We start from the raw sequence: 27,630 nt of genomic DNA on the forward strand, positions 1-27,630 counted from the left end.
GCTCATTATCTCATTCATTGACTTGTCTCCCCACCCCACCCCGATTCATTGGAGAAATGTTTATTAAGGGCCTTTTCTCACAGGCACTGCATAAAGTACTGCAGGTAAAATGTTAAGACATAGTCCCTGTGTTTGATCTGTTTCCATTCTGGTGAGTGATGCTAAAGAGCACAGGCATTCACACAGATAAGAGCAGCCCTAGGAATAAGAACTTAATCTCGATGCTGTGAGCACTGAAGTCCTTGGAAGAGTGTGCTGGGAGGAGGGGAAAGTGTATGCAGTAGCCCAAGGAGTAGCCTTCTCTCCAACCTCCAGAGATTAAGGTGTCTGAGCCTCAGATATTTTCCTATGTTTTAGCACTTGGCACCTGCTGTTATTATCATGTTCATTGTCTTTGCTTCGCCTGTAGACTAGGAGCTTTTTGAGAATGAGAACATTGTCCCATCTCTGTACCCACAGTACCCAGCCTCCTGCCAGGTTTATATATATTGGAGATGCTCAAGAAATATTTGGTGAATATTGAGCATGACCAAGTAAGAGGTAAAATGTTACAGTTTCTTATTGCTGTGGGTTGAACTGCATCTTCCCCAAAAGATATGCTGAAGACCTCACCCCCAGCACCTGTGAATATGACTTTATTTGAAAATAGTATTTTCAGATGGAATCAAGTTAGGATGGAGTCCTGCTTGATTAATGTGGACCCTAATCTTATATGACTCATGTCTTTATAAAAAGAAAAAAGACATAGAGACACACAGAGAAAACCATGTGATGGTGGGGGAAAGATGGGAGTGACCCGTCTGCAGGCCAAGGAATGCTAAGGATTACCAGCGACACCAGAAGCTGAGAGAAAGGCATGGACACTGCTGCCCCAGAGTCTTCAGAGGGAGCACGGCCCTGCTGCAACTTTAATTTCAATTTCTCGTTTCCAGAACTCTAGTTTTCTGTGTTTTGATTTTAAGCCACCCAGTTTGTGGAACCGTGTAATTGCAGCCTTAGAAAACCAATGCAGCTTCTCTTTACTTTCACTGGAAATTACTATTGTAGTTCCTGTTGTAAACCTTAGGCAGTCAACATTATTGATGAGACCCAATACCAAGCCATGGGCTGTATTGAGTTAGCATAAACATGAAATCATTCTTGCTTTGAAGGTAACTGGCATTTAGAGAATCTCTCTTTCAGGTTTTCTTAGTTACCCACTTTATTTTTAGACTGGTTATTTAATGGAGTGGCAAGAACGGCTGTGCTTATAAAAGGATCCACCGTGGATGAAAGGAATATAGTCTCTGACTTTCTATCTCCTTTTGGCCTCTCTCAACACTGGTGTAGCTAAGGTCAGCGTTCATTGACTTCAGATATGGGGTGGAAGACGCTGAAATCCGTTCTTTCCCCTTTTTGTTGCTTGTTCTCTCTGGGGCTGAAATTTGTATTGGATAATGGAAAGATGTGGGCTGTGGGCACTTTGAGAAGACCGGAGGAGAGGGAGCAGTCTTGTCTAAATAAATCCCCCCCACATGCTTATGAGACCCTCAGGCCTCCACATCGCCAGACTTGCAGCCCTGTCTCTTCTTGTTATGGGGCCCTGGACCTTGGCCTCTGATTTCTCAGCAGAGGTATTCTCATGTGAATTGATACTCAGCAGTTCTTTTACTTCTTGAAGATTTGGGCTTGCAAAACTCCCATTCTAACCTTCCAACTTAAAGCAAAGGGAGAATAAGCCTTTTTTTTTTTTGCTCCTAATTCATTCATTCTAGAACTAGATGTCCTTGGGTAATTGGCAACAACAGGTGTTCCTCTAGCTTTTAAATCAAGTGTGTACGTGTGTATATGTATGAGGAAACACCCCCCTACAATTATCAGGGTCAATTTGGGTTTCACTGAGGGATTTGAGCAGGGTGGGTGTAGGAGGAAATCATCATTTTTCATTTGTTTGGGGGACTTGCCCTTAAAAGGAGATTGTCTGCTTCCCTCTCAGTCTTTGTATTGATGACATTTGTAGTGTTTACTGGGAGCCCACGGTTATCCGGAAAACTCAGACTGATGACAATAGTATTTGAAATGCTTCTGTAGGTCTGCTTCGAGGTAGACAGGAAAAAAATGTATGTTCCAAGGTACAAGTGCTTGTTGACTTTTAAACGCAGCCAGCCCGTGCTCTTTATCAGGGAACTCAGAATTGCTCCACAGCGCTGCCCTTCCTGTCCATTTGACAAGCATGTCAAAGGACAGTCTTAAGTACTTTATAGTTTATTAATTTTTTTCCTTCTTTAGTTTGCCATCTCCTCTCAGAAACTGGAAAATAATTTCTTCGACTCCGCCCCCTCCACCTTTCTCATTTAAGCTCAAATTGATTTCTTTCTGAGCTTGGAAGGGAAAAAAAAATTAAGCTGTAGTTAATACAATTGCTTGGCTGAATAAAAATAAAAGACCAGTTTACTTTCAAGCTGTGCTGTATCAGAGTAAAAAGCTGTTTTGTCCCTCCGAGGAGGATTTTGACATGAGAGAGTGCAAAATTTTATAGCATCACTATAGGATATGGTTTGGTAGCCAATACAAGAAGTAATAGAATTGTTTATTTGGAGGATGCGGGGGATGGGATTTTTGTGTGTGTTGGGAAAATTGGGAAGCTAGGAGACACGCTTAAATCCATCAGCTTCTCCAGAACTCTTCTCAAATGCTTATTGTCATGACAACCATCTCTTCATGAACCAAAGCTTCAAGTATAATACAGATGGATTGGTAACCAGGTGGAGCTGCCATCTGCTTTGTTTTCTCTGAGGGACATTTTTTTTGATCCCCAAGTATGATCCTCATATCTGAAAGTCTTGACTTATTTTTCTTTCTAGAGTCAGATATAGTTGTGAGATTAATTCTTTTCTCCTGACGAACAACTTCTTTGTCATCACATACCTTACTTATTGTTAAAAGTATGAAAAAAAAGGATAATTATTGTCTTTGGATATTCTGTCTCAGTGAGTAATCTACTCATTGTATGTAAGATATTTTCAGAGGAAAGACAGTCTTCTGCATTTAGCCTTTCCCTCATGTATGCATTGTAAGAGAGAACATCTGGGAAATATCTCAGGTCCTCCCAAGCGAGCTCTCCGTGGGTTCTCTTTCACTTAGATAAAAATGGGGAAGATGTGTAATAGAATAACCACAAACAGCACTGTTTGTTTTTCTTTTGGAGATACCATAAACAGAAGCTTCGAATCTGTGCATATAAAAAGAATTTTCAGCGTGGATGCATTCAGCTCTGTTGTCCTGTTCTGAAGGAAGTAATAATTATGTCACAGTGTCTTCATCATGTACGTCAGCTTAAACACAGAATCCTTGTCAGGCTGCAGAGTCAAAATTGGAAAGTTCATGGATTTATATAGATACCTTGACTTCCATCAGGCTTCCCTGGTGGCTCAGTGGTAAAGAATCCGCCTGCAATGCAAGAGATGCCAGTTCGATCCCTGGGTCGGAAAGATCCCCTGGAGGAGGAAATGGCAACCCACTCCAGTATTCTTGCCTGGAGAATGCATGGACAGAGAAGCCTGGCGGGCTGCAGTCCATGGGGTCACAAAGAGTCAGATATTGCTGAAGTGGCTGAGCGTGCACACGACTTGCATCATCTCTAATTCTTTCCATGTATGGCCATCTATCTGAGTAAGGGGTGTCTGAAGGATGCACTGGTTTGAAAAGGCAGTACCTTTGTTTACCCTAAAATCTCTGGACTGAATTCTTTAATCTTTACTCAAATTAATTTGGCTGTCAACTATGCTGAATGTGACATATTTAAAAAATATCAACTTTGTCACATTCAATTCTTCACTTCCCACTGGTTTTTACTGCCTGGCATTGCCTTGAGAACACCACTTTATTTCCCAAGGCAGGCAGTTACCGCAGGGTAAGATCCATTCTCTCTACCCCAAGGTGAATAAGGGGCAGCGCAGTGTGGTTTTCTGAGTTCAGTAGAAAATCATCAGCCATTTATTTTGGGGGTGCACAAAGACAGCTGCATTCTGGATTTGCTAAACATCTTGAAATGCTTTGCGTATAACAAAACCCCAAACGTGCTTTTTTCCCCATTTTTTTTCCACATATGTAGGAGAAATATAATCCACATGCTCTTGTTCCCTCCACTTTTAAATCATGAAAGTATTGTTTCATAAGAGCCATTTGATGTCCAGGAAGTCTTTTATTCTTTTTATTAGTTTTTTTTTTTTTTACATATAAACAGAAAAAAATAAACAAAAAACACAATGTGCATGACTTAGGATGAACACAAAGTGCCCAATTGAATTTCAAAGTTCTAAATCTACAATATCTTAAAGCCTATCCTTTTTCTTGGTGCTTTGCAAAAGCAGTCTTCCCTTCTATTGGATTGGAAGTTCCAGAATGTCAGGATAAAGTAGGGAAGAGAACAAATGTTCATTGAGAAGCGACTGTGGTACTCGGGAACATCTGCTAACTCCTTAATGTTAACAGTAGCCCCCAGTGGTCATTTTACAGATGGGAAGAGCTTTCAGAGACCTTAAATAACTGGCTGTGCGCCAAGGAAGAATTTTAAGCTAGGTCTGTGACTTTTCACTTTATACTCTTAATTACTTATGTCCTCCTCATCTGTTGCAGAGCCTTGAGGAGGTATAACTTCCAGAAAGTCCCGTCTTGGGAGGTGACTTGGAAATAACTAATAACCAGGCCTGAGGATAAGGATAACCTCTGGAAAGCGGCCACTTGGTATTGGCAAGGTGGATGTTTAGGACAGTGTTTGCATAAGGGCTTTGGATACATCATATTGTGCCAGATAGGCCTGGGCACCTTCTTTTTATTATAGGGGAGGAAAGCCAGAATACACATGGGATGGGAAGTGGGGCAGGCTTGGTAGGAGGCCCATTTTTTTGCACTGTGATTCAGTATCAAAGTGATACTCGATTACCTCTTATTTTGTAATCGTGGTACATATTTGGTAAATGTGGTACATGACATTACTTAAATGGCTTAAACTCTTTTCTTTGAAAAGAATTTTTCAGTGCTTACATCTTAAAGTATATAGGGTGAGGATCACAGTTCTAATGAATCCTTCCATAATGAGGCCACATATAAAAGAGAAACCAAAATTTTATTTGGAGGGGGAAGGTTATAGGCAGCGATACCATGGGGTACATGATTCACAGTACGGCATTAAATTACTATCTTCTGGAGAAAAGGAAAAATAAAATTACAAAATGAAGGATGTGAAGACTGCTTAGGGTTTGACCTAGGATCTAGGTTCTTCTGATATTATCTGTTCTATCCCAGAAATCCTGTTTTAGTCAATGTGGAGCTGTTTTGTGCTACAATCCCATGTTCCATTACGTTCTTTCTTTCTTTTTAACCTTATATTATTTTGGCATCAAGGGGAAAAGAGATGAATTATTTAAATCTTCTTTCATTGAGATAGGGCAATACAGAAAGAATGCAATGGGCAATTTTATAACTGACATTTTGGAGAACATTGGGGTCATCATATGACTGAGAACATGATTAATTTTTTGAAGGTCAGGACACTAATATTTTTTCCAGTGGATTTACTAAGGGAACCAACCACCTGGTTTCAAGTTTGGAGAGAACTGCTCCCCAGGAAAAAGTTGCCTTTTTTTTTTCAGAGAGATTCTACTTTGTTTTGCATCTAAATAGAGTGTATCCCATGGAAATAAGAAATATAATTACTGTAGCATTCTTTTTTCTTTTTTCTCATGCCTCTACTGAAGAGCCACGCTGGTTTATCTTTTATACAACCGCAGTGCAGAACTTAACCGGCATTCATATCACATTAGTCATTTTGCCTTAGGCTCTTGGCACACTTTTCAATGTCTTGCCACACCCGGCAAGAGTGGGTAATGCTTTAAATGTTTCTTGTGTGCCAAGGCAAATTAAGCAATTAGTATGGCACTCCTTAGCAGAGTTGGGAAGATCTTATGAAGCTCAAGGGAGGGGATGGGGAAGACATGCCACGAGCTCTTTTCACAGTCAAAACTCAGTTAAAAATCTTGGAGGAAGAACAGTTACTTTGCAACCAAGAAAGAAGGCAGGAATATCTTTACTTGGTGATGAGGCTGGAAATAACAAGCTGGTTGACTGTACAGAGAGAGTTTTTTTCCTCTGAAAGAAGGCTCCTTCAGCTTCATCAGATCTATGTCCACATAGCAAGTAGGGAACAGGACTTGAGGCATTTCTGTTTCCAGTATATCCTATCTGTGGCTACTCTACGACTAGACCTGTGAGTGCAGACTAGAGGAAAAGGCCCTTGTTCACTGTCTTTTGAAATTTCATTTTATAAAATGAGATTTCCTTGCATATGACTTCACTTGCTCTCAATCAACTATTGTTATTACTCTTGACACGTGCATTCTGTCCCACTGGTGTGGACTCCATAGCCCCAGGGGGCCCTTGTCACTGTCACTAAGATAAGGGTCCCCAAGTGACGGGTGTGAATCACAAGTGTCAACTATAAGGAGATCTGCCACTGACGCCTCTGTTTATATCCCGTAGATGCTACAAGCTCCCAATTCATATCGGTAAGACTTTCGAGTGTTCAAGAAAGGCATAGAAACCAATGCAGTACTCTAAAGCAATTATCCTTCAATGCAAAATAAAGAAATTGAAAAAAAGCAACAGTAAAGCTCTTGGTATTCTACTACTTTTAAAAAAAGGCATTGTTGGATGTCTCTAAGTTATGATAGGAGATTTCGCTGAAGTTGCATATTAGATTATTCTTCCTTTTATAGGGAAAACAAGCCAAAGTATCAAAACTTGATGTCTATAGATAGTTGTTGTTTAGTCGCTGAGTCGTGTTCAACTCTTTTGAGACCTGATGGACTATAGCCCACCAGGCTCCTCTGTCCATAGGATTTCCCAGACAAGAATACTGGAGTGGGTTTCCATTTCCTTTTCCAGGGGGTCTTTTCCAACCCAGGAACTGAACCTGCATTTCCTGCATTGGCAGGCAGATTCTTTACCCCTGAGCCACCTGGGAAGCCCCTTTAGATAAGTTGGCCCAGTACAATTTTGTGTGGGATTTATGAACATTATTTTTCTTCACTGGATATGAATTTAGAGTACTCAAAGACATTTATTCTACACCAAAAGAACATTTAGCTTCTGTGTGGTTAAAATAATATTGAGGTCAGTATATTGGAAGAAAGGAGACACTCCATCCAGTAACCCTCTTTGAAATCCCTCACGTTCAGTGGGAAGGTTAATTGACAGTCCTTGCACACTTTCTGCAACCTTGGCCCTGGAACTTGCAGAGGATCCTTTGCAAGAGACACAGTAACCCTTGTCTGCAGGCAATATGCACAGCTGGGAAAGATAATTAAGTCAACTATTTCTTTTTGAGAGATCTACATCATTTCAACAGAAGGACCAGCAATTCTGCTGGATTCAGGCTGAACACTATTACTAGCAGACATACTTCAGACAGATTTCATAATCACCAGGCTTCTGTGGTACAAATGGTTATGGTGAGCTTCTGAGGCTCCCCAAAGGCCACTAAAACTGTCCGACTTAAATAGCACTGAAGTTTTGATGTGAGAATTAGAAAGTATGGTTCAGTTTAATCTGTAAGGTTGGATACCAGAAAATGCTCCTTTGGTTTCCCAAAGTTGAGTGGTTCAATGGCTCCCATTCTCTCGTGAGATGGCCCCTAAATCTCATCCTGTGTGATTACTGGGGGCTCATGGAGGGTATCAAATAACATGGGTTGGGTTTCGTTATGGGTGACATTATCACATGATTACTTTCCCCCCACATCAATTAGGGAATGTCATGAGAAAAGAGAAAATATCTTTTGAATGTTAACATTTCTGAAAGTGAGTTGGATTTACCGGGTAATTTTTTTTTTTTTAATATAAAATAGATAGCCAATGGAAATGTGCTGTATGGATCAGGAAACCCAAACAGGGGCTCTGTATCAACCTAGAGGGGTGGGATGGGGAGGGAGGTGGGATGGAGGTTCAAAAGGGAGGGGATATATGTATACCTATGGCTGATTCATGTTGAGGTTTGACAGGAAGCAACAAAATTCTGTAAAGGAATTATCCTTCAATTAAAAAAAAAAAAACAACTACTCCGAGAATTTACCCAGAAGATTGGAGTGAACTTTCAAAGAATTAAAACTTCCGTGTGAGCTTTCCTTTTAAGCACTGCTCACTAGAGTTCATTTATCCCATTAAATGTTGGGTACTGATAAAAAGTAGCCAACAGTATTCTTGTCTGGAAAATTCCATGGATGGAGGAGCCTGGTTGGCTACTGTCCATGGGGTCGCAAAATGTCGGACACAACTGAGCGACTTCACTGATAAAAAGAAGCATTCCTTGCTGCCCCAGACAGAGCTTCTTCCTAGCAAGGCTAGTCTATTTTCACCCAGTGCACACTATGGGTGCAAGATTGCAGGGTGTAGGGGTTTGTTCCCCAAAGTCCTGAAACCCAGTCACAGTTTTTTAATCTTTTAGTTTTTCTTATGAACAAGAAAGGCCCATATTCTCTCTGGTTACAAATCATAAATGAGTGAAACCCTCTTTTTCCAGGGAGAAGACTCTTTCTCTGGTAAATGCTACACTGTTATTGGACTTGGCGTGGCTGAAATGATGTAGCAGAAGGGGTAATAAATTGAGACTTTAAAAAGGCATAATTTGATAGAATCATGCATTTTGTGCTTCTAATGAGTACATAGTCTAGCAGAATTTACAGATATATGCATAATTAATGTGAATATAGTATAAGATAATGACCTGTTAGAAGCACATGAAAAGATGCGCAGTATCATTAATTTTTAGGGAAATGCTAATTCAAATCATAGTGCCAGTGTGAAACCTCTGTATATCTACTAGAATGACTAAAATGAAGAAGACTGCCCATATCAGTTACTGGCTAAAGAGGTAGAGTAACTTACTCTCATCTATTGCTATTGACTGGGGGCAGGGGGAGGGGGAGCGGGGAGGCTTCCCAGGCAGCCCTAGTGGTAAGAAACCTAAGAGATGTGGGTTCGATCCCTGGGTCGGGAAGATGCCCTGGAGGAGGGCATGGCAACCCACTCCAGTATTCTTGCCTGGAGAATCCCATGGACAGAGGAGCCTGACAGACTGCAGACGACAGTCCATAGGGTCGCACAGAGTTGGACACGCATTGCTGTTAGGTATGTAAAATGGAAGAATCACTTTTGAAAACAGTTTAACAGTTTCTTAAAAAGTTAAACATATACCTATCCCATACCTTCTACATACTCCAGTCATAGTGCCTTTAATATTTACCCAGGAGAAATGAAAGCATACGTTCATACAAAAAAAATGCGCATAGACTGCTCATGGCAATTTTATTTGTAATAACCCAAAGTAAACAAACCAAATGTTCAATGAAAAGATAACAAAATTGTATTTACTGATTGGCTGTATCCATACAATGAAATATTCAGCAATGAAAAGAGTCACCTACAGTGTTTCTATATTCAACAACATAGGTAAGTCTCAAAACAGTCATGCTGAGTTAAAGAAGTCAGGCAAAAAGGTGAGAGCCTCTTGGGAATTAAATAGAGTAGTGGTGGACATATATATTGGAGAAAAATAATTTTATCGTTATTTGAAAGATAAAATTTATGAGGCTTGGTTATGGAATAGTGGCTAGAGGGTCTTTCTCTAGTTTGGGTTTTTCTCTATGGATCATCATCTATTTAGTGGTAAGGATTTCATGAAAGAGAATACTTAAGTATGAAAGAAATGGTGAGTTAATTGTTGAGTGCTGATTCTTTTAACTAACATCACCAAAAGGAAACATTCAGTAGGCAAAACATCAATACTGCTGCTTAAAGAAAATGAGTTACATTTTGGCTTTTTAGTAAATACAAGCATAGATGACTAATAGAAGTATAATATTAGTGAGAAAAGAATAAAGAAGACAAAGAAAAATGGAAATCCTAGACCCAGTCTCATGGATGAGAGAGAACAAAAGAGCTGAGGGCAGAGAGGGAGAGGAAAGAAATGTGATGGGATGTCCCCGGGCAAAAGCATAGGGAACTGATTTGGAAAGCAGCAGACTTTATGGACATCTCGTTTATGCAATGCCCCGGTCACTCACTCTGGCATGTGTTAATGTGTGTGGTTAGGTTTATTTAGCCACTTGATCCAAAGTCTATAATCAGTTGCAGCTTACAAGATGTGGTGGTACTTGTAGTCAAGGGCAAAGGTTCTGGAGACTATTCCTGCCTCTGACCTCAACAGGTATCTAAGCTCTCTGAACGTTTGTTTCCTATCTGTAAAATGGTATCCCCATGGCTTCCTATCTCTAGAAATTATTGTATTAGTAAATACTTTTAAAAATTGGCGTGGTGGTACTTAGCATTGCTTCTAACCCATAGTGGAGGTTCAATGAATTAATCTTCCTCTTCTTTCTCCCTCTTCTCCTTCTCCTCCTCCTCCTCTTTCTCATTATTAGTAGGCATCCACCATATTGTCAGTGATGATTGGAAAAAGCTTTACTTTCCCAATAAGCCATTAAAAAATAAGAAATCAGAATTTCCTTTTTTTTTTCCATTGGATTCTTTCTCTCCCAAGTGATTTATGTACATATGCTATTTTATTAATCTTTCTTTTACATGGTGTGAAAAAAAGAGCATGACTTAGTGATGCAGCAAAGAAGTAGAAATTGAGTGACTTTGGTCCTGCCTGTTCTTCAATACCTATTTGGTTTAGTGCAAGTAATTTAAATTTCTTACACTTAAATATCTTCAACTAAAACAGAAATGAAGTATAATAATCACATAAGGCTATTAGAAATGCCTAAGTAAAAAGCATACATATGTAAATACCATTTAAGTTCAGAACTTTATAGAAAGCTAAGTGCGTTACATCAGATCAGATCAGATCAGTTGCTCAGTCGTGTCCGACTCTTTGTGACCCCATGAATCACAGCACGCCAGGCCTCCCTGTCCATCACCAACTCCCAGACTTCACTCAAACTCATGTCCATCAAGCCATCCAGCCATCTCATCCTCTGTCATCCCCTTCTCCTCCTGCCCCCAATCCCTCCCAGCATCAGAGTCTTTTCCAATGAGTCAACTCTTCCCATGAGGTGGCCAAAGTACTGGAGTTTCAGCTTTAGCATCATTCCTTCCAAAGAAATCCCAGGGCTGATCTCCTTCAGAATGGACTGGTTGGATCTCCTTGCAGTCCAAGGGACTCGCAAGAGTTTTCTCCAACACCACACTTCAAAAGCATCAATTCTTTGGCACTCAGCCTTCTTCACAGTCCAACTCTCACATCCGTACATGACCACAGGAAAAACCATAGCCTTGACTAGACGAACCTTTGTTGGCAAAGTAATGTCTCTGCTTTTGAATATGCTATCTAGGTTGGTTACATAAGTTAGTATATTTTTGTAAAGGTAACACTAAGAAAATGCCACATTAATGTTCATTGATATACAATGCTTAAAAAATAGCTGTTTGATTTTCCTAAGTGTGCTTCTAGTTTATGTTTTAACATCTTATGAAAGATAGACCCTAACCATTCAAATCCCTGGTTGCATTCATTTCACCAGCAGTTCCTTTTCATTTGAGTCAGGGGGGTTTTCTTGTCTCGTTTCAGGATTTGTGGATCTGGCCCTCCATGATCAAGTCCACCTTTTGGAATGTGCCTGGCTAGAGATCCTCATGATTGGTCTTGTCTGGCGCTCCATGGAGCATCCAGGGAAGCTCCTATTTGCTCCTAACCTTCTCCTGGACAGGTGAGTGACCTAGCTGTAGCTTGGGGAAAGTACATCCCTGAGAATCACCAGTTTTATACTGAAGCTTGTTTATTCAGCATTCCATGAGACTTCCAAGAACTTTATCAGATATGTTTACAAATGGGTGAATTCGAGTGAGGTAGGCTAATTGAGTTCACAGATAGCTAAGGTTAACTGTCTGCCTGATGCGTCTGCAGGTTAGCTCTATCATTTCTAACATAGACATATGGATATTGTATATGTGTTTATAATATACATATATGGATTTACGTATACACATGTATTTGCTTGTATTTATAACATTATGAGGGCTTCTCAGGGGCTGCTAGGTAAAGAACCCGCCTACAAGTACAGAAGGCCTAACAGACATGAGTTCAATCCCTGGGTTGGGAAGATCCTCTGGAGATGGCATGGCATGGCAACCCACTCCAGTATTCTTGCCTGGAGAATCTCATGGACAGAGGAGCCTGGTAGGCTGCAGTCCATAGGGTCGCACAGAGTCAGACATGACTGAAGTGACTTAGCGTACATGCACATAACATTATGAACTGTCATTTTCTAACTCCATCTTCACCTTGTGTTATATTAAAAAATGATGAGTAACTTTCCTGTAATTAAAATCTTTTTTTGGTTCATGTACATCCAAACCACAATAGTCTTTTCATTTCCTCTTCCAATTTTTCCATCATTAAATGAGGAAATTTGATCATAGTTCCAAAGGTCACTTCCAGTTTTATGAATTCATAAAAGTTAACTTGCTTATTTTTGAAAACAGAGAATTCAGTTTCCAAATGCGCTACCTTGTTTTATGTGTTTTATTTGGGTTGACTCGGAATGTGAGTCTTATTGTTCTTACGCAGTCATTACTTAGAGTAATTGGATTTAGACATTATTTAACAGCAGCTACCCCTGACAGAGTTCCTACCCAGCACCAACTGCTGTGCTGACGGCTTTATGAACATGATCTCATGTAATCATCACGGCACTCCTGGGAAGCCTTATCACTCCCATTTTACCAGAAAGGGAGCTAAGTTTCAGACACATTCTGTTACTTGGGAAAGCATGGGACGAGCTGATGGTGGAGCCAGGATTGGAATTCAGGATCTGTCTGGCTCTGGCATAACACGTTGCCACGTGTTCTTCACATTCCCTCCTCATCAGTGATGCCATCTTTGGTCTGATGCTGTGACCTTTTCTTTCCATGTATACCTTGTCTTTATGGATGCCATAAACATGTGAATGGGAAAGAGCCATTTTCTAAAGTTTCTTGCCGACTTTGTATGCCTCTGCTCAGCAGTCCAAGGTCGCCAGGTTGCTCTCAATGCATCTCTGTTCTTTCCTTCCTTTCGGAGCACCAGACTGCCTCCCATCTCCTGTCATGCTCCGGCTTCCTTCCTTATACCTGCCAAACACCCTGGAGCAGACTTCTGGCAACATTGATTTAACTCTGGAGAATTGCATAAGTATTGGTTACCATTTCATCATTTTGTATTATTATAGCTTTTGAAAAACAGTGATGATGCTAGTCAAGAAGCAACTCGCTCTTTCCATTGAATATAATCCCATATCACAATTTTTTGGAATGATTGAGGATGGCCACTGGTCCTGTTCCATAGAGCTCCTCATGCAGTGTCTGGCTACCTTAAAGGATGTCTCTGCAGTGCTTCTCACTTTTCCCATCTTCCTTTTTTTTTTCTTTCCCTTCTCTTTTCTTCTCAAGTTTCCCTTCCACTTCTTTTCTCCTTCTTCCTTTGCTTTCCTCTTACCTTATTTTTCACCTCTCTCTTCCTTCTTTTCTCCCTCCTCCTCTTCCTCCTTCTTCTTCTACTCTTAAAAAGTTTTTTTTTTCACCTGTTACAGTCATGTGGTTCTGTGACTGAATTATAATAAATTTGCAAATGAAAATCACAGACCACACATACTGTTTCCCCACTATAGACTGGAAGGTATCTTGAAGGTTGAGGATTTGGGGGACATTCATGACTGACGTGATCTGCCTCATGATTTCATGGTGACTACCTAGTCCATATTTATCTTCTTGGGTACCCACTTCCTAAAAGCAATCATCAATTGTTGCATTTTAGGTGTGCAGGTGTTTTTGACATCACTTCATCCCAATGAGCTCACTTTGCCATGAGGTGATATTGCCTAGTTTTATCATGCACCTGCTTATCTCTCTTTTCTGCATATTCTCACGGTGGTTAATTTTCTCCCCTGTCTCTGACTGCAGTGTGAGTGACTAAGAGTTCTCATCTCTCTCCACTCCTGCTTTCTCATATTCCAGATGTGCAGTTCCTACCACCTCTAGACCAGGATTTCTCAGCTTCTGCACTATTGACATTTTGGGTTGGATTGTTCTCTCTTATGAGGAACTATCCTGTGTGTTTTAGAATGTTTAGGAGCATCCCTGGACTTGCCCTGCTAGTTGCTCTCATAGCAGCATTCCTTTCCCTGGAGATAACAACCCCAAATGTCTCTGCATGCTAAGTTGCTCAGTCATGTCTGACTCTTTGGACCCCATGGACCATAGCCTACCAGGCTCCTCTGTCCATGTGATTTCCCAGGCAAGAATACTGAAGTGGGTTTTTGTTTCCTTCTTCAAGAGCTCTCCCCAACCCAGGGATTGAACCCTTGTCTCTTATGTCTCCTGCATTGGCAGGTGGCTTCTTTACCACTTGTGCCACCTGGGAAGCCCATCTAGACATTTCTAAATGTCCCCTGTGTGTGACAGGAGAGGAGGCACAGAATTGTCCCTGGTTGAGAACCACTACTCTAGATTTTCCTATTTCAATATCCTTTAAACTCTTCAGACTCACAAGAACTCTCACTGAATCATCCTTATAAGTTTGTTCCTATTCTTTACTGCTGTCTATTAGTGGCATCAACATTCACCTAGACATTGAAGTTGTCAAGTTCAAATTAACCATGGGTTCCACTCCCCCAACCCCACCAGATTATCCAGTTAATTGTCAAGTCTTTCCTTCTCTGTTTCTGAAATCCACACTCCCCTTTGTCTCCACGCCTCCCCTAGCACAGGTCCAAATCAGCCCTCCCTAAAGTGTGACCTGGCCACCACTATGTCCCTTTCTCAGCCATCAGCCCTCTTTCCTTCAGTCTCTTCCCAGAGGGCTGCCAGATACTTCTTTGTAAGGCACAGCTGTGATCCTGATGCTTCCTGACTCAGCTTTCATTGGCTTTCTCTCTTCTTTAGAAAGTACTCTCTAGACTTTTTATCTTGGTAATCATGAATCCCTGTTGCAAGCGTCATAGACACGAACATCTGCAGAGCCGGGCCAGTGATGTAATGGGGAAAGCCAGTGATTGTGAGTCCAAAAAGGAGTTCTGGGGATTTAAGTGAGCCAGGTGAGCTCTTGTCCAGGCTGAAAACACCTGGACCCTGACTTCAGCCTGAGAGCCACGAACTTAATTTCACTCTTCAAGGATTTTTTTCCACTGCTTCTGAAAGGCCCTGGGCCTTTAGAATTGTCAGAATCTTGGGACCTTCTTTAAGGCTGTCCTTAGTTGCCACTCTTCTGGAGAAACCTTTCTTTAGAGTCTCTCCTCTTCAGCCAGAAAGTAGCCTTTCCTTTGTTTTAAATCCTCACTAGGTTTGGTTTCTGCTCCTCTTCTTCTCCTTCTGCCTGTAAGTTATGATCATATGTCTTAACTTCTCTTCAAGCTCACGAACTGCTTGTGGGCAGGAACCAGATCTTGTTTGTCTTTTTTGCTCCCTCCAGTGAACAAAGTCTTCATGATCCCCAATAAGTATTTGTTAATTTCACCGGCCAAGGCCCCTCGGGTGGCTCATGTCAGAGTCAGGAGAAACCACATCTTCTGATGGTCGTTTCGACCGTTCGTGTCATCATACTCGCTCACCTCTTGTTCAGAGCTACTCAGCAATTCCTGGCTTAGTCCCTCCTAGACTTTGAAGAAATTAAGATACATATGTTTTGAGAGGATTTTTCAGATTACTAAATGCACTTGATTCATGCTTACACTTCTGCTTTTATTCCACAGACCTGTTAGATTCTGAATGAGGATAAACAAAGGATCTTACTTTTCTTCCATCACTAGACCCACTATCGAGTAAAATCCTCAAGATCTACATACATTTACATATATGTTAGTGATTAGAAAAATATATAAGTAAATATAAATTATATGTGCATATGTGCTTAGTTGCTCAGTTGTGACTGAGACTCTTTGAGACCCCATGGACTGTAGCCCACCAGGCTCCTCTGTCCATGGACTTTTCCAGGCAAGAATACTGGAGCAGGTTGTCATTTCCTACTCCAGGAGATCTTCCCTACCCAGGGATTGAATCTATGTCTCCTGTGTTTTCTACATTGGCAGGTGGATTCTTTACCACTGCACCACCCCCTGGGAAGCCTCATGAGTTATATCAATAATTAGTACTAAATATGTTAAAAATTATGGCCTATAGTATAAAATTTTCTATACTTTTCTATTTATCATGTACCTACATATGAAAAAAATTTCAATATTATGAAATTACTCCCTTGGTATTAGAAGATAACTCCTTTTGATGCCATTGATATACTCATAACAGTAAACAATATTGTGACCAGTAACTCACTTGAAATTTTATACATCTGGAAGATGGCTTTTGAGTGAAAGCTGAGAACACTGTTTATGTTTTTGACTTGCAGGGTCCCAACCCCTCTGATAACATTCAGCTCTCTGATTAGCCTCAGTCATCCTGATCTCCCTTTTGTCCTTTTCCAATCCTTTCTCACATTGTAAACACTTTTTGGTAACAAGCCGTAGAAATCCATGAGTTTCAAAACCAAGTGTTCCAGAGCTGGTAAGCGAAAGATGAGTGTTCAGTTCAGTTCAGTCACTCAGTCGTGTCCGACTCTTTGCGACCCCATGAATCGCAGCACGCCAGGCCTCCCTGTCCATCACCAACTCCCAGAGTTCACCCAAACTCACGTCCAATGAGTCCGTGATGCCATCCAGCCATCTCATCCTCTGTCGTCCCCTTCTCCTCCTGCCCCCAATCCCTCCCAGCATCAGAGTCTTTTCCAATGAGTCAGCTCTTTGCATGAGGTGGCCAAAGTACTGGAGTTTCAGCTAAGATGAGTGCTAGCTGCATCATTTTTGTTTTCTCTCAAGCTTGGTGATACCACCTTTGCAAAGTCAGTCTCCCTTGCGTGCTTACATCTTCACAGACACAGGGACAAGTGAAAGCCAGAAGTCCCAGGGAGTCCTGTCACCCTTGGATTACCAATGTTGCTAACTGGAGACAGGGATTTATCTGTGATAGATCATATTGATGTCCTGTTTTCTCAAACCTTCTTTGCAAATCCAGGCATTTGTGCTTTCCAAGGCTATCAAGAGGATAGAATGTACCCCAGTCTTTCCTTGTAATTACTCCAATGTTAGCACTGGTAAGTGGGGTTTAGTGATTATAGGAATATAAAAATCTGCTGGGTTGTCATCTCATGTTTGTGAGCAGAGGACATATTTCCTATCTTGCATCCATTTAAAGAGTTATTGCTTGATTTACTTCCTGATGACAGGCCATGATATCTTGATTCTGGTAGTTTGTAACTTTCCTGGTAGTCATATGCTCAAAGGCTAATTTTATCCTTGCCATGCTTAGCCTATCCACAATTTCCAGTTCTTCCCCCATAGCCTGCAGGAGTGAGTTCCAAACACTTAATGCAGTCATCTCTTTCTGTGAAAACTAAGAAACAAAGCTTATTATAAGGTATTAATAGAGAACCCAGTAATCTCTCTTTGTGTGTGTGTGTGTGTGTGTGTGTGTGTGTGTATGTGTGTTTTACAAGAGGAGAGTTAAAGATAATAAGAACGCCTGTGAAAGTCATCAGGGAATGGAGAAAACTCATTTTCCATTCTAGCACCTAATCCTTTGGTGTGTTTTGGCACCAGAAAACACAAAATATGTCCTCTGTGTCAACTAGGAATGCGCCTCCTCATTGAGTCCTGTTTGAGCGCTCAACCTGGAAAAATAGAGACCAAAAACAGAAGCAAAAGCTTCAAGATATGTCATTCCTTGTGGGATCTCTTTGTTTTCGTAGGAGCAAAGTTTACTATCGCTGGAAGACAGATGTGATGTTAGAGGAAACAATGCGAATTGCCAGTTCAGTAAGACCATCCAGTTTGCAGAGCACTGTCTAATTCTGTTTTACTGGTGCCATCCGTGCTAACAAATTCTGAGAAATATTTGTGGATTTCTCAGGGAGGCCAAAGCACTCTCTTTCAATTCCTATTCACTCTCAGGGAAAAAAAAAAAAAACAAACCTATTCATCCATTTAAAAAGCAGAGTTTAATCCGACAAGCAGAATATTCTCTCTACCAAGTGTCTGGCCAGAAGGTTGTTGATCTGGCTCTTTCCATCACTCCTGAATCAAGAGGCTCTGCCTGTAGGAAATAATACTGGACAACAGAAAGTTCTTTGACTTGTAGGCATGGAATAGGAATGAGTTCTCTTCCTTAAGAGAAAAACAGGTTGCTGCCCTGGGAGAGGATATTTTGCTTCTTCTACTAAATAGCTGACTGTTTTCAGACCATAAATTCATTTAAAATAGAAAAACAAGCCATTTTCTAGAAGTAAGAACATGCTTGAGTTATTTATTGTCAATATTTCAGAAAACAAAGCATGCAAATAAAAACATGCAAATAAAACAGTGCTTCCAGCAATGCTTTTACTGGACTTTTTTTTTTTTTTATTGGCCTTTTAAAATTTTTTCCTGTGTAAAACTTGATGTAAATTCTTTGCAGATTTTTTTTTTTTTAACTTGGAAGAGTGAAAAAAGAAAGTTCTGGAATAAGCTGATAAATTCAGAATGTAATTTGTTTAAAGATTTCTTGGGTATAAAGAGGAGGACCTCCCTTTATACTCCTGTTTTAAGATTTCTCTTCTCTGAAAAATGTGTCCTCTACTGAAGGGGGATATTGTAGTAGCAGAGGTAGCAAGTGGGTGGGGATGGCGGAGTGGTCGACTTACCAGCAAAGTGAGTCCCGAGTTAGGGTTTTGGTTACTCCAGTGGCTTTGCTGGATTCCCTCATAACTTTCCAGGTGTGCAGTGATTTGCATGCCTGTTTGGCCCACTCAGATCTCAAGGACTTCGTTCATAAATTTTTCTTTTTTTTTTTTGCTCTGCCTTGTAGAATTTGATGAAGAAAGAAAGGAAGCCAACATTTATGTAACTTCTTTCATCTGTACAGTAGTGGGTTGGGTTATCTTTTATACTATAGTTTGTTCATGATATGAGAATACAGGGAGCAAGGGGTTTTACTGGTTTATATTTTGGCTCTATCCATTGGTTCTTTCCAGTTATGAGTCCTTCACTTACTCAGCAGCAGATGCCACCAGGTTGACTTGTAAAAGTCTTTGGCGTAGCATTCTGACACACTCTGGAAATATGAAACTGTAAACTGCAGAGAGAAAAATGGAGGCCCAAAGAAGAGAGAAATTAGAAAGGAATCAAAATATCTATTGGACTAAATCTCAGTTGCATTATATACTTTAAGTGGGTCAATTATGTGATATGTGAGTTATATCAATAAAAATATTAAACACACACACATATTGGAGTTTTAGAAAAAATCAATTTGGCCAACAGGACCTTCAGTCATGAGAGCACATGTAGGGGTTCTACTGGAGAAAGGTGAAAAACAGAATATTCAAATCATGATTGCACCTTAAAAACAAAAGCACTTGAACAGAACAGTGTTATAAGCCTGCTAAGCCACAAGTCTTTAACTCCTCAAGAGGAATAAACCTACAAAGAGTAAAGATCTGTTTGATATAAAATGGCTACAGAGGAAAAGGCAAAATTCCAGCCAAAGAATTAATCCTGTGTAAGAGGCTTGCTTTGACTTCTCTTATGTGTTTACCTTCCACATTGTTTTGGTATTTGCCATATGTTGTTAACAGTTAACCATTGCTAATTGATGTAAAATGTAATGAGCATAATGTTTTTGAAAGTTTAGTTCTAAAATATCTTGATGTTATTTAAGTCACACATGCTCCATAGAGGTAATCATGTAATCCCCCTATCATATCTGTTTTAATCTCAGCTGCCTTTCTATAGTTGACATTGAAAAGATCCTCATTTGTTTGAATGAATGCAGTTAAAATCCAGTGACAAAAGGAGATAACACAGCTTCAACTCTGTTAGTTAGGAGTCAGTTTAAGTCAACTCAATAGATATTTGTTGAGTTTGACCATGTCTCTAGGGTTCTGTCTGATGCTGGAGGGCATGGAAAAAATTTGTAAGAGGCAGATCTGGCCTCAGGGAATTCACTGCCTAGTGGAGGAGTAATATTGGTGTACAAATGAATACAAGCAAAAGCAAGACATTGTAAGCAAACCTCCACCACATCCCACATCATCCCTGTCTAGTTTATCCTCCTTCATCACTTTCTCTTTTCAACTGAGATATAAGTGACATGACATTGCATTATATAGCGTATGCATACAGCATATGATTTGATATATTATATATTATAAAATGTTCACCATAATAAGTCTAGTTAACATTCCATCACCACAAATAGTTACAGTTTTTTTCCTATGATGAGAAATTTTAAGTTCTACTCTCTTACCAACTTTCAACTATACAATAAAGTTTTATTAACGATAGTCACCATGCTGTACATCACTGTGCTTAGTCACTCAGTAGTGTCTGACTCCTTGCGACCCCATAGACTGTAGCCCACCAGGTTCTTCTGTCCATGAGATTCTCCAGGTAAGAATACTGGAGTGGGTTGCCATGCCCTCCTCCAGGGAATCTTTCCAACTGAGGGATGGAACCCAGGTCTCCCATATTGCAGGCAGATTCTTTAACATCTGAACCACCAGGGAAGCTCAGGGATGGAATGCTGTACATTACCATCCCCAGAACTTATTTATCTTATAACTAAAAGTTTGTACCTTTTACTGTCTTCACTCAATTTGCCCACTCCTCACCTCTGGCAAGTACCAATTTGTTCTCTGTATTGTTGAGCTTGGTGGATTTTTTTTTTTAACAAGATTCCACTGTGATGTGTCTGTCACTGTCTGACTTATTTCATTTAGCATAATGCCCTCAAAGTCCATCCATGTTATCACAAATGGTGGAATTGGATTTCCTCCTTTTTGTGGCTAAATAATATTTCATTTTATATATATATATATGTACATACATATATACACACACACACACACTTTTTCTTTATCTATTCATCCATTGATGGACACTTAGTTACTTCTGTATTTTGGCTATTGTAAATAATGCTACAATGAACATGGAGGTGCAGATATCTTTTCAAAGTAGTGTTTTCATTTTCTTTGGATAAATGCCCAGAAGAGGAATTAGTTGATCATATGGTAGTTCCATTTTTAAATTTCTGAGGAAACTCCATCCTGTGTTCCATAGTGGCTGCACCCATTTGCATTCTCACTAACAGTGCACAAAAGGGCTCTTTTTTCTCCACACCCTCACCAACACTTGTTATTTCTTCTCTTTTTGATAATAGCCATTCTGACAGGTGTGAGATGGTAGCTCCAGGTTTTGATTTGTATTTCCTTGTTGGTTCATGGTGTTTGAGCACCTTTTCATACATGTGTTGGGATATCTTCTTTGAGAAAATGTCTATTTAGATCTTCTTCCTATTTTTTAATCAGATTGTTTTTTTGCTATTGAGTCATATGACTTGTTTACACATTTTGGATATTAACTCCATATCAGATACGTGATATGCAAATATTTTCTGCTGTTTGGTAGGTTGCTTTTTCATTTCGTTAATGGTTTTCATTGCTGTATAAAAGCTTTTTAAGTTGGCCCAGTCTCTCTTGTTTAGTTTTGCTTTTGCTGCCTTTGCTCTGGTGTCAAATCCAAAAGAAATATTGCCAAGACCAATATCAAGGATCTTACCACCTATGTTTGTACTTTCAGGTCTTATGTTCAAGTTGTTAATCCATTTTGAAATAATTTTTGTGTATGGTATAAGACAGTGGTCCAGTTTAATTCTTTAGCATGTGGTTATTCAGTTTTCTTAACACCATTGATTAAAGAGTGTCCTTTTCCTATTGTATATTGTTGGCTCCTTTGTCAAATTAATTGACTGCATACATGTGGGTTTGTTTCTGCACTGTCTATTCTGTTCCCTTCATCTATGTGTCTGTTTTTATGCCAATACCATAGTATCTTGGTTACTATGGGTTTATAGTATAAGTTTTAAATCAGGAAACATGATGCCTCCAGCTTTGTTCTTTCTCAAGATTGTTTTGGCTGCTTGGGATTTTTTTGTGGTTCAATACAAATTTTTGGACTATTTGTTCTCTTTCTGTGAAAAATGCCATTGGAACTTTTATAGGGATTTCATTGCATCTGTGGATTGCTTTAGGTATTATGGACATTTTAACAGTATTAATTCTTCCAGTCCATGAGCATGGATATGTTTCAACTTATTTGTGTCATCTTCAGTTTTATTCATCAGTGTCATAATTTTCAGTCCTTCACTTCCTTGGCTAAATTTAGTCATAGATATTTTATTGTTTTTGTTGCAATTGTAAATGGGATTATTTTCTTAATATCTCTGTCTAAATAGTTTAGGTCAACATAGAAGCTCAACTGATATATTGAGTTTGAAGATTGCAACTTTATAGAATTCATTTATTCTAACAGTTTTTTGGTCTTTAGGGTTTTTGAAATATAATATCAGGCTTCCCTGGTGGCTCAGATGGTAAAGAATCTGCCTACAGTGTGGGGGACCCGGGTTCAATCCCTGGTTCAGGAAGATCCCCTGGAGAAGGGAATGGCTACCCACTCCCATATTCTTGGGGATTATCATGTAATCTGAAAATAGTGTGTTTTACTTCTTCCTTCCTGATTTGAATACTTTTTATTTCTTTTCCTTGCCTAATTGCTCTGGCAAGGACTTCCAATACTACCTTGTATAAAAGTGATGAAAGCATCCTTTTCTTATTGCTGATCTTAGAGGAAAAGCTTTCACCTTTTGACTATTAAGTATGATGTTTGCTGTGGGCTTATCATAGATGGCCTTTACTATGTTGAGATACTGCACTTACTTTGTTGAGAGGTTTAATCATAAATGAATATTGAATTTTATCAAAAGCTTTTCCTGCATTTATTGAGACAATCATGTAATTTGTGTCCTTCATTTTGTTAAAGTGGTGTATTATACCGATTGATTTGCGAATGTTGAACCGTTCTTGCATCCCTGGAATAAATCTCACTTGATCATGGTATATGATTCTTTTAATATGTTGTTGAACTTGGTTTGCTAACATTTTGCTGAGGACTTTTGCATCTCTGTTCATCAGAGATCTAGCCTGTAATTTTCTTTTCTTGAGAGTCTTTGGTTTTGGTACCAGAATGAAACTGGTCTTATAAAATGAATTTGAAATTATTCCCTCCTCTTATATTTTTTGAAAGAGTTTGTGAGAATTTGGTATTAATCTATCTTTAAATGCTTGGTGGAATTCACCAGTGAAGCCATCTGGTCCCATCCCTCTGTTGGGATGTTTTTGATTACTGATTTATTCTCCTTAGTAGTAATTAATTTGCTCAGATTTACTATTTCTTCATGATTCAGTTTTGGTACATTGTATACTTCTAGGAGTTTATCCATTTCTTCCAGACTGTCCTATTTGCTGGCATGTAGTTGTCCACAGTAATCTCTTATGATTCTTCATTTATCTGTTGTATCAGTTGTACCTCTATCACTTTCTAACAACTGTGAATTCTAAGGGGAAAATCAAACCCTGATTTGCACTTACATTAATAAACTGATTCATTCTTGACATTTCCATGCCATCATAACTCTACTCATTTTACATTTATCTTGCCTAAAAATGCATCCTAATATAGATAGCTCTAAAAGATCATTCCATATATTGGTCCTTTGGGACTGGTAGGAGGGCAACATGTGGTTTTAGCAGAGATTTGTCAAGTTTCTGTGCTTGATAATCACAATTTACACATTTTTGAAATATTACTTATGACAAGGTATTAATACTGCTAGGATAGTTTTCTATAATTACAGTTTTTAATTTTATGACTGGCTAAGGATTTAGAATTTTACTTCAAAGCAAATGAAGTTAGTGTGCCTATTTCCATTTCTTAAAGTTGTAATTGTTTTTATCATTAATGTCATGGTTATATGCCCTTATGATCTATAATTGAGTTCCAGTCTCTTCTTTGGTTTTATTGACTTCTCCCTATGGGCTCCTAATCCAAAGATTAAGGGTCGTATTTCTCTTATGATTCTTCAAGAGACACTTCTAAGTCATTTTATATTCTTATTCATTATTTTTACCTGTGTTTCTATTTTATCAAACACAAGAGAGATGAAAAGCTCACCATCAGTATTTTCTTTGGTCTTTTGCCACGGCAGAGAATCGGTTGCTTAACCTGCTATATATTGTGGGCTTCCCTGGTGGTTCAGATGGTAAAAAAAAAATCTGCCTGCAATGCAGGAGACCCTAGTTCGACCCCTGGGTCGGGAAGTTCCCCTGAAGGGAATGCCTACACCCACTCCAGTCTTCTTTCTTGGAGAAGTCCATGAACAGAGAAGCCTGATGAGGTCGCAAAGAGTTAGACATGAATGGCGACAAACACCGCAGCAATATTGACCACTCTCCACTGGCACAGATTCTAAGATCCATCATGACTTCATCATTGGAAAATATGATGCCATGGACATGTTACGATAATAAGGAAAGGTTACTCAAATCCCTGATAAGAAAGGGGCTTCTTCTGCATCTCCAGGTTTGATAGGACAAACTTAATACTGTGTGAAGTGGAGCCCGTGCCTGGTCCCTCTTAGCCTTTGAAGAGAGCAAAGCCTGAGGGAGAGCTTAATTTAGTGTGGGTGTGGCGGGAATTCTGGGGAATGAAGAAAGTTTCAACATATGTGGTCATAGGAATTGAAAGGGTGGCTATGCTGTTGATATAAGACTGAAAAAGAATAGGTGTTGGAGAAATCTGATGAATTTTTCCTTATATATGTTGGACTTAAGATACAGGAAGGGTATACTGAAGGCTGTGTCCTTCAGAAAGTTGGAGCTCAGAAGAGAGATGAAGATTGAAAGCTGGAGATAAAAGATTTGAATCATCTCCTTAGTTGAAAGTGTGGAATGCATGAGACAAGTAGGCAAAATATTGGAGAAAGTAGTATCCAAAAGGTTGAGGAAAGACTTCTTAAAATGCTCAGCTTTAAGAATTATAAGCGAAAAAGAATCCTAGCCTGGGGTTTGAAGCAGGGTTGTTTTAGAGGTAGGAGCCCAAAGTCTCTGATTCCAAGGGAAGAATGGCTTTCCAAAAAGGTTTTTAAATTTATTGCATTGAGTTGGACAAAGTAGTTTCTGATGATTTAGAAAATTTTTTTCTCTAGGTTGATGGTTACTTCCACCTTATAATTTATTTTGTATATTTATCTTTTTTTAGAACTTAGGTCAGCTAGTGGTTTCCCCATTTTGTCAATTCTTTTCCCCTTATTTTTTTTTTATTAGTTCTACTGGTTTTCTACTTTCTAATTCAGTTATATTTTTAGATTTACTGAGACCTTCCTTTTGCTTCCAGTCAGTTAACCTTGTAATTCTTTCTCTAGCTCTTTGAGTTGATATTTAGCTCATTTATTTTCATTTCATAATATAGATAATTAATGCAAAGAATTTTCCCAGAGCTCTAGTTTTGCCTTAATTATGTATAGATTCTGATATACTTACTCACATTTTTCTTAAGTAACTTTTAAATAATTTCTTCTTAGTTTTTTGTGTGTGAAATGCTGTTGTCAAGAAGTTGGGTGGCAGTATGACTTACTTTCCTTTATTAGGGATTTGGACTTTTATCTGAATGCTTAGATAAAGTTTGTTTTTTCATAGACTTAAATTTCAGTAGTATTTATTAAGATATATTTATTAAGTTTTATTAAGATACAGCCTCTTAATGGTCTCTGTGTTGACCGTTTTAAGTTACTTATCCCAGGTACATGGTATGTCTTTTTGAATACATTGATTGAAATCTTCTTTTACTTCTCGACTCTTGATTTATAGTTTTGAGTAACTTTTGCTACATTGCTTTTTCAGGGGCTCATTTATACATACAATGGGGATCCTTTACTGTACTCTATAATTAAGACTTTATTCTAAATATTTTTATTCTTTTTTTTTACTTTTTATCTTTCCATCCTTTGTTCCCCTCACTGTGCTGTCCATGGTGTCTATTTCCTGTTATACCCTCCTTAATTTAGTCTATCTTTCTGAATGTTTTTCTTTTATTTTAAAATTTATTTCCAAAATGTCTCAGTTCTTGTTTATTTTTTTTTTCTGTTGCCTGATCCTATCATTTATGCATTTTCTGTTTCTGAAATGTGCAACTCTTCCAAAGCTTTGATTATTGTCTCCAGTAGTTTTAACTTATCCTTAAAGATTAGGCTATAGTTTTCATCTGCTTTGTGGATATCAGTACCTAAATGTGCTGAATTGTCAAAGCAGACCCCAGTGAATCGTAGATCTCAATCACACCAAGTTTTTACTAACAACTAACAAAGATACACGGAGAAGGCAATGGCACCCCGCTCCGGTACTCTTGCCTGGAAAATCCCATGGACAGAGGAGCCTGGTGGGCTGCAGTCCATGGGGTCACTAGGAGTCGGATACGACTGAGCGACTTCACTTTCCCTTTTCACTTTCATGCATTGGAGAAGGAAATGGCAACCCACTCCAGTGTTCTTGCCTGGAGGATCCCAGGGACGGGGGAGCCTGGTGGGTTGCCGTCTATGGGGTCGCACAGAGTCAGACATGACTGAAGCGACTTAGCAAGAGCAACAGCAGCAAAGATACATGTTAAAAATGGGCATTAAACAAACATATCATCATCCTTCATTAGAAGGACTCTGAACCATCAGATGGAGCTTTCAAAAGACCCTTTTTCTTTTCTAAAATGTGTTGTAAATTTTGGAGCAATAGATGATTGCTATATGCATGGTAGAAGTTCACTCAGGAGAAGTCATTTAGATTTCAGGTTACTCGGTTTTTATATTTTGTTAGGCAGATAGAAAGCCTATGAGATTAATTTCTATTCTCTAGTAGCTGCCTCGCATAAAATTGAAAATTCCAGATTTTTTGTTTAGCCATGAGAAATTTAGACAGACTTGATTTATCTGGTTTAAAACATCCCTAGATAAGAACTTCCCTTGCTATATTTCTGCTGTTCAATCCCATCAGAATGTTTACAAGAAGGTTTAGTTCAGTTCAGTCACTCAGTCCTGTCCAGCTCTTTGTTACCCTATGGACTGCAGCACGCCAGGCTTCCCTGTCCATCACCGACTCCTGGAGCTTGCTCAAACTCAGGTCCATCGAGTCAGTGATGCCATCCAACAATCTCATCCTCTGTCATCCCCTTCTCCTCCTGCCTTCAATCTTTCCCAGCATCAGCATCTTTTCTAATGAGTCAGTTCTTCACACCTGGGGCCAAAGGATTGCAGCTTCAGCTTCAGCATCAGTCCTTCCAATGATTATTCAGAACTGATTTCCTTTAGGATTGACTGATTTGACCTCCTTGGAGTCCGAGGTACTTTCAAAAGTCTTCTCCAACACCATAGTTTAGTTAATCAATATGAAAAACCCAAGTCAATTTGCATATACCAGCAATAAATATAAAATATAATTATATAGATATATAATTATATAAGCATTTCATATAATTATGTATACTTTTTACAGTAATAATAGGATGTTTAATGTATTTTGGAATAAATTTCACTGAGAGATTTCAGGAGTTTTATAGACATAACTAGAAAATTCTGTTGAAATATACTGAAAACATAAAGCATTGAAACAATATACCATGTTTATGGCTAGGAAGATCTATTATTCAAAATA

At 39.2% G+C, this 27,630-nt stretch overlaps 1 protein-coding gene across 3 annotated transcripts in view; it reads left to right on the forward strand.

Annotated features, from left to right (window-relative positions):
• Positions 1 to 27,630, forward strand: part of ESR1 (estrogen receptor 1) — a 280,990-nt gene that overhangs the window by 199,420 nt on the left and 53,940 nt on the right. For all 3 annotated transcript variants that reach the window (XM_055535993.1, XM_055535992.1, XM_055535990.1), the window contains one exon: positions 11,608 to 11,746. In XM_055535993.1, coding sequence (XP_055391968.1) covers positions 11,608 to 11,746 — 139 coding nt within the window. The remainder of the gene's footprint in view (positions 1 to 11,607; positions 11,747 to 27,630) is intronic.

Source organism: Bubalus kerabau, chromosome 9, assembly GCF_029407905.1.
Source record: "Bubalus kerabau isolate K-KA32 ecotype Philippines breed swamp buffalo chromosome 9, PCC_UOA_SB_1v2, whole genome shotgun sequence".
Taxonomy (NCBI): Eukaryota; Metazoa; Chordata; class Mammalia; order Artiodactyla; family Bovidae; genus Bubalus; species Bubalus kerabau.